We start from the raw sequence: 8,294 nt of genomic DNA, 5'->3' as shown, positions 1-8,294 counted from the left end.
CTTTTATTACAGATAAACAATGCTTAAAATGTACTTTTTGTCCTACAGGCAAAAACTATTGTTAGAGATTTAAATACAGCTTGGGCCAATTTTACAATTTAGGATAGTTAGTTTTAATAATACAGATTAACAACAAGTTAAACACTGTCTTTCTGCGTGAAAACAAATACTATTTCTACTATTGCACACTGAGCCTTCTAGTCAACGGGAACTGACCACCACTGACCTCCTTCCAATCCCCAATCCGCCTTCATGTGTTCTTCATGATGTATGACCCCTAGAGTGGCGGCGACTCCTGAAATACTGACTTATGTCACTGGACTGTGTGAAAGGCGACTCTCCAAAGAAGAGCTCTACGTCTGACCTCTTCATCCATATCTGTGGTGGAACAGAGAACACAGCACTTTCCTTATCAGTCACGGCTACAGGTCACATGCCACCCGCGGGTCAAGTGTGACACTGGCCACTCAGGGTTAACAGCCCCTGAGCAGCCAGGAGACTGAGTTGAAACTTAACCACAGATATGTTACACTCCTGGTTTCATGGTAAAGGAAGGTAAGGGGCGGGGTTTGCTTAAGTGTCTGTCTACTCTTCTGTCAGAGGGCCCCAAGTATTTGTGTTTGAGAAGCTAAGTGCCATAGCAAAAGACAAATTATTCTGTGGTTTCTGTGGTCACAGTTGGCTCAATTGTGTTTTTATGAAAATATTCGGGGACGCCAAAAGGTTGTATTGTGGGTTGAGCAAGTGAAGTTAATACTAAACAAACAATGAGTCTGTTTGAGTGTTTTAAGATTTCAGGGATCTGGAACTAATGACACATAATAGTGTATTGCAGTTGTCCAGTCGAATGTTGTCACAGAGATGTGTATCAGCGATTCAGCGTCAGGTCGGGAGAGGGTGGGGCAGACTGTGGCGACGGTGGTAAACAGAGACCTTCACAATGTTCTTGACATGGCACTCAAATGTGAAAGTGGGGTCAAAGGTAATGCAAAGGTTTGGAACCTAGTGCGAGCGAGAGTCATGTGACTCCCTCAGTCATGTTCTTGTATTCACTCATCTTTTCCTGCAGACCTGGATCCAATGTACTTTTAATGAAGGACTTACCCAGACAGCTTTCTATGCAAGGGATTGGCAGGGAAGACAGGAAATGTGGTAGCAGAATAGACCTGTGTAAAGCCATGGCGGATGTTACTGTGGATGAGCATGTAGGCTATGGTCGTTGATTCAACCATCTGTTATACACGTAAGGGGGACGATGAAGACCACAACTTTTTGGATGCGTCTCGTGTTTGAAATACAACACCGCCATCTTGTGGCTTAGTAACAAACTGCAGGAGGCTACTGTCTTGTGCAAAGATCACTAGCATACAAATGAATTTGGGTAATAACAACTGAAAGGTGCAGTGTAGACTGGGAACAAGAAAGTTACAAGGAGAATAGACATGACTTGAGTTTGGAACCACAGTGCACTACTAACATGATCTAACAAAAATGATGACAACCATATTTAAGAAAGTACTATTTATTAAGGTTAATAACATGACATCTGCCCGAATACAAAGATTGGTGACACTGTCCTAACCTGACGACAGACACCCTCATAAAATAAATAGTTTGCGAAGAATACAGCCCTCAGTGGAAATGGCTAAATTAGTATATCAAAAGACAATTATAGATATGTGTAAAGAGCACAGACAACAACACATTCTTCTGTGTTGTATGCCCCTGCACAATCTTTTGTATTTTTTTTGAGTAAGGGGGAAAGGACACATTTTAAAGGAATCTGTAACCTGACTCCAAAATTACATATGTCAACAATGATGCCATAGAAGAATTACATGAGATCAAATTAAGTAAACAATCCAGTTATAATCCCCCCCCTACCTCCCCCCCAATAGTCTACATTTGAATCCCTAATAATGAATCCCATAATGTCAAATGAGTTAAATTGACATCGAAGAAACTCTGTAGTCAGTTAATTTATTGCTATAGCATTTTTTTTTAAAAAGACAATGAACACAAATCGAATCATGGTGTTGTTCCTTATGTTACTTCATAAATTCATTGTAGACTCTTCTACCGTGATGATTTACACTACTTCAATGAACCATTTAATCCAGCTAAAATCCTGCATCCAGATTGGCTTAATTCGCATTTAAAGGCGTCTAGCAATGCATCAACATTCATAGCTGAGTACAAGTGCTTAACTGGTCCCAGTTTAAAGTCTGAATTAAAGCTAGTTGATAAGATGTGACCACATTAGAATGTCCATGTTCTCTAATACATCAAATGGGGGCAAAACTCAAATACAATTTCTCACTCACTCACTCATAATAACTTCAATTATAATTGTAAACAATTCTGACACTACCACAATGCAGCATCCTCCAACACCGCTGCGTTTTAACAGACATCATGCAACTGCGTGGCACGTCGAAACGAGGAGTGGCAATACCGCCTCCCTGTATAATTAGCAGACGCACAATAAACCATTGTTTTTCTGCAGACCTGAAACGTTAGCTTTCTTTGGGGGGGTAACGCCTTTGTGATTAGTTATAGAAAAAGCAATGGTCTGCAGAGCAGTGTTACAGTGAGTTCAGTTGCAGAGCTTTGTCGCTGCTGAGCTCCTCTCGAGGGAATAGAAAGTCGCACATTGTTGTGGTTTCTTTTCAGTTACATCAGATACACCCTTTTTTTTCTGGAGGGAGCATAACTCCTGAGCCCATGCAGGCGGGTAAAATGAGATTGTGCTCCATATATACGTGTGTGTGTGTGTGTGTGTGTGTGTGTGTGTGTATAACAAAAAAAGAAAGATCGAGCACTTCCAACAACATACACTTTGAACAACCAGCTGTTACATACCCAATCTAGTGTTTTTGTGGTCAGGTAGAAACAATACTGGGCAGTTCATAGTTGGGTTTCCTCTGTAGCCAACCCTTCCCACAGTTGTGGAATCTCAGAGTATTTGCCCTCAGTGCTCACAAAGGCACAAAGAGGCCCACTGATGGGGGAACACTGGCTGGGGAAGGGGAGGAGCCACATCAGGTGTGCTGTCCATCATCATCCTGCCATATCTATACAGGCAATAATTCACTAGCCTTGTCCATAATAATCACCAGTTTGACAGGAATACAGCCGCCAGTGAATGCCCCAGTGAGGTCGGGGTCGGGGGTGCTCAGAGCTGAAAGGATAGGAGGACTAACCTCGGCCAGTACCGTGTTATCTGAGCACTAGGGGAGAGCTGAGATACCGTATCTCGCTCCCCCATGCTTCAGTCTGTGTGGGAAAACTACACTGATAAGACTGGCTGCACTGAGGAATTAAACTTCTTTTCAACCGATGAGATAACTTGGTCCTCAGTGCAACACTGTAAATGTGCTGCTCTGAGAGTCAGCGCTATTCCTTTGATTACAGCATTTTTATAACGGAACAAAGATTTTTAAACGTTTTGCCAATCATAGCCCTTAGCATAAACTTTTCTATTTTTCCAATATAGTGTAAGTATACACTAATGGAAAATGACTGATTGTATGGACTCAATGTTTGTACTCTGGAGGGAAACAAGTTCAAACACAGATGACACGTTTTTTCGGACAGTCTTTTAAAAACAAGAGCTGGATTTACAACAGAGAGGTAGCTCAATTACAATAGATATCCCTAAAAGATGCATTACTACTTTAAATTCAATTCAATATAATTGAAAGCTAAATCCAATCTACTAACATAATTATGAAATGTTTAAAATCATTTTAAAAATAAATTCTGCAAGAATTTCTACGTCCTCATAAAATGGCTACCACTCCAGTTTACACCTGGCCCTCCATGGTTCCCTTAGAACAGCTGTCACGTCCAGTTTAGTTGCGTGTGTGCCACACACAAAAAGCACATTGTCTCACTAACAGAGCAAAGCGAAAGAACAGTCTAAGCCTGCATATTTTAGATTAATACAATGTAGAGAAGGAAAAACTTAGCATTGCTGCTGCAAACCTATGTGCATTAACCTTGCACTAGCTTATCTACTTCCTTCAATACTCCATGCAAGATCTCTTCTCCCTTGACTTCACAGACCCCTTCATCAGGCGTCTCAGTGACCTATATTCCCAATCAATAATTTCGGAGGTTAAAGAACCCCACGCTGGTGGGAGACTCCTTGACCGTGACAGTGACCAGGTTGGCAGTGACATCAGTGACAAAGACGTGTTCGATCAGGCTGCGCGGGGGCTTCCAGTCCTGGCCTGTTTGGACCGAGATGGACAAGTCCTGACCGTTGTCTGGGTAGGGGGACTCCTGGTCAGAGTCTGAGTTACTCTCCTCCTCGCCGGTGCTCATCTCGATCAGCACTTTGGTTTGCTTGCTGCCGTCTTTGGAGGCCGATCTCTCCCGCTTGCCCTGGACGTCCCTAGTCTCTGTGGAGGGGTTCTGAACGCTGCTCTTCTCAACCCTTCCTTGGGCCCTTGTGTTCTGCCTCTCTGCGGTGGAACCCATTTCACTGGCCTCCTCCGTTTTGACTATGTCAGCTCCAGGCTGGCCCTTCCTGGCCTGTTGCCCACCAGAAGTGTTCGGTGTCTGTGTAGGGTTCTGCTCTTGACGCTGAGCTACCGTAGCTTTCCGTGCTGGGTTGGAGGCACTTCTTAGGCTGGACACTGGAACGGTGCCATTGCCCGGAGCACTGTTGCCCTGTGCTGATTTGTTCACACTTTTTAGGTTCAGTGCCTGAAGGCTTGCAGCTTGGTTCGTGGGGCCTTTATGAGCGGAAAACGAGGCAGCTGGTTTATTATTGGGTACCCGCTGTTGTTGTGGTGTCTGCCCAGGGGCCTCTTGTTTTTTCTGCCCATTGGGGGATCCCACTGCAGGCTGAGCTCCTTGCTGGTTGCCATTGCTGCTTGAGAGTTTGGAGTTATGCAGATTCAACGCTGCTACTCCAGGGGATTTGCTCGCAGTAATTTTTAAGTCCAAACCTGCTCCACTGCCCACGTCAGAAACAGACAATTTGAAATCAGAGGCACTCTTGCTCTGAGTGGACCTGCTCAGGGCAGGGGAGGTTGAGCTAGCTGACCTGCCTGAGCTCACAGTGTTCAGGGAGTTTTTATTGGCCCCGCCCTGGGAAAGGGAGGCTCTGCTCTGGATACCCACAGAATCTCTACTAGAACTCCGGTGCAACCCCATGAAGGTGAAACTGGCTGGGTGAAGAGGTTTCTTGATTCCTCCTCGGAGGTCTGCAGGGGAGTCTTTGGCAACTGTCTTTAGCATCTTGCGCTGGCCCTTGTTCGGTTGGAGTACCTTCAGCTCTGGGGTCTGTGCTTTTCTGCCTCGCTTCCTTGGGGGCTCTGGCTTGGCCACAACAATCTGGGCTTTCTTCTGGGGGACAGGGTGGAGCTCTCGTGTTCGGGGACCAGGCTTTGTCTTTCTGTCATTGTCATCGTCGTCATCTTCATCTGATGAGGAGGAAGACGAGGAAGATGACGATGACGACGACGATGAGCCAGATGATGATGATGATGAAGAGGAACTGCTCGACTTCGACGCTTCAGGTGCATTGTCCTGTAGTCAGAAATATGCTATCTTCATTTATCTGTAAAATATTATATTTGGAATAACGAGAAAAACACAATTCAAGAAATGTCATGAGAGGCGTACCACAACTTTTCGAGGTCTTCCTCTGGGTCGTTTTCCTTTCTTGCGGAACAAAATTTCCTTTTCTTGTTCCCTGTAGAGACATAATGCACAAAACCAGGTTTAGCAGAAGTCAAGCTAGAGGAAACAAGATACCGAATGCTATAAAAGCCCTGGAAAGCATCTGAGTTGAGGTTATTCTGCTACCCATTTACACTGTGATCCAAGATTTGTAACTGTCTGCTCAGACATCCAAGCACTGTGTACTTGTGGCATGACGCAAGTCAGATCTTTTTTAATCAAACGTAACATCTCACAGAGTACTGTGTGGTCTTGAAACACACTATGCTTGGCAAAAACAAACCAGTGGTTCACAATAAAATTCCCCAGATGCTTGTCTGAAAACATTAGATAAGCTTTCGTTTTTTTTAAATTTATTATTCAGTTCCTGTTTTTTTCTTTTATGACAATGTTCCACCCACACATTTTCTACTGTTATTTGCCTTGATGGCATTGTTGTCTGTCGAGAAATGTAGAGTAGCTTTTTACGGGAAAAGTAGGCCTACATTTAAATAGAACCATGTTGCATACTATATCCCCTCTGTTTTACATGAATTATTTCACATCTTACTAATTCAACAACATTCATGTATCTTCAGAGGTTGGAAAGTCTACATTTCTACCCTTAATGGGCTTATTGAAGTGCTTGCAGCCTGAAAATACAGGCCATATGCATATCTTTGAGCTCCACAATGGCTTGAACAGTGCACCATTTACGCTTGCTGGAGCGTTGCAGGGAGCATTGTTGGGATATACGGGATAGCTCACGTGAGGTCTGGGTGTACAAGGCAGTGAGAATGAGAAACTGACCTCTTGTTAAAAAAAGCCAGTAATCTTGGGTCAAGGATGTTGTCTTGGGGTTCCCAGCTGTTATGCCTGAAAGAAAGGAGAAACTTTCCATCAACACAATTATTGTAAAGTCTCACAGCTGTCTTAATATAGATTCACCTTTGTTTGGGAAATATTATAATACTGATGGAAAGAAGGTCCAGTGTAATCTCTGTTGACTGTTGAGATTGTAGGTGTATGCAAAGAGTGCTGAGTGAGAGGCTTAACCACATAGCAAAAGGGGAACGATAAGATGAAGAATGCCATGTGTGTAGGATATGCCACACTTCACAGAATTCGGAAGACTTTGCTATGATGTGAATTTCGACGCCAAATACTGAGTTCGTATAGCAAGAGGGACATAAACAAGCACATGATCATTTTCACCGTAGCCTACTGTTGTTAATATATGGTGAATAACTAACATTTCAAGTCGAGAGTGTAGAAACCGACAGCATCGTGACGATCTAACTATTATTGGGATTAAATAGCAACAACAGAGTGGACGGAAAGGGCAACTATGTCAAGACGTGCATGTCAGGGGGGTAAGGAAGCACAAGCAACTGGAACACTATTGGGGTAAAGAGAAATGGTCGGCTACTCCGTATAAGGGCAATAGAGTATTGAAACCCTGTAGACATATAATGCGACGATCACAAAAGGTACTAGTGTATTCAATAGACAGAAGTCCAGTGGTGTATGCGACGCAACAATGTTGCGGCAACATGTCTCTAAAAAGTTTCCCCAACTCACCTGCTTGTAAAATCTTGTGTCGTACAAAATCACAAAGACAAGCATGCATATATAAGACATTAAGGAAGTCCAATACGCGCTACAGTTGTAGTCTACACTTAATTAATATACATGCATGCACTGAGATATATAGCAGGAGACAAAACACAACCAGAAACGATTGATTTAATTTGGCATTGGGTTAATTTCCGATTTGGAGGTTTTAGAACAAAGGCAAGCGCGTAAAAAACAGAATCGCGTTTAATGCATTATTCCCTTACTTTGGAAGTAGATGTTGGTCAACATTGGACTTTTAAGTGATTTTAATATACGAAACGTTCAGGACGCTAATGTTTTTATTAGAATATGGGGAAGCAACAAGCGACACGTTGTTGTTGTTTTCATTGTTTGAGGCTGCAGCACCGCTCGTACTACTCACTTGGATGACCATCCCCTCCACTTTACAAGAAACTCCAACTTTCCCTGCGAGAATAGAGAGTGAAAATATTAGCAAACTGGGCAAAGTCAATATTTTTTGAATAGAGAAATGTCTACTAAACAACGTCTGACCTTTCGTAGTCGTTTATTCAGGATGCATTCAGCATCGAAAACCTGTTCTCCTACGGCGCTCAATTCCTCCATGTCGGCTGTTGCCTACTCTAAAGTCTTTTATGAAAAGAATGGAAAAGAGGGCGGAATGGAAACGCGCTCTCAAAATATGTCCCTTGGCAGATACCGTTCTTGCGGACGTCATACAACGACGTGTGGCCAATCAAATATCGACTTCTTATTTATTGGTTTCTTTATTTGCCCGGTGAAATTATGAATATATAAATGTAACTTCATGAAAGTCATGAGTGTAAAATAAGGTAGACATCTTTATTCTCCTTACTAAACTGTTTTCTACCTCTCACCATTTAGGCTAGACTGAAGATTGTAATTTGTTTTAGATATAGCCTTCTTGTTAAAACAACTTGTTAATGTTCTATGATTACCTCTACCATTCACCCTACAATTGTGCGTCATTGCAGGCTTATTTACAGTGTGAATAAAAAGCAAAA

The 8,294-nt window shown here is 42.9% G+C and overlaps 1 protein-coding gene across 1 annotated transcript; it reads right to left on the bottom strand.

Annotated features, from left to right (window-relative positions):
• Positions 1-4,058: 4,058 nt before the first annotated feature.
• Positions 4,059-7,880, bottom strand: cbx2 (chromobox homolog 2 (Drosophila Pc class)). The gene is made up of 5 exons (XM_080523706.1): positions 7,804-7,880; positions 7,673-7,716; positions 6,484-6,549; positions 5,638-5,707; positions 4,059-5,541 (listed from the first exon to the last, which is right to left on the bottom strand). The coding sequence occupies exons 1-5, from the start codon at positions 7,873-7,875 to the stop codon at positions 4,105-4,107; spliced, it is 1,689 nt and encodes a 562-aa protein (XP_080379832.1). The 5' UTR covers positions 7,876-7,880; the 3' UTR covers positions 4,059-4,104.
• Between the last annotated feature and the right edge of the window lie 414 nt (positions 7,881-8,294).

The sequence above is a fragment of the Nansenia antarctica genome (genome assembly GCF_963989245.1).
Source record: "Nansenia antarctica genome assembly, chromosome: 2".
Taxonomy (NCBI): Eukaryota; Metazoa; Chordata; class Actinopteri; order Argentiniformes; family Microstomatidae; genus Nansenia; species Nansenia antarctica.
The sequence above is the reverse complement of the archived record's forward strand: the minus strand, read 5'-3'. Positions and strand labels throughout refer to the sequence as shown.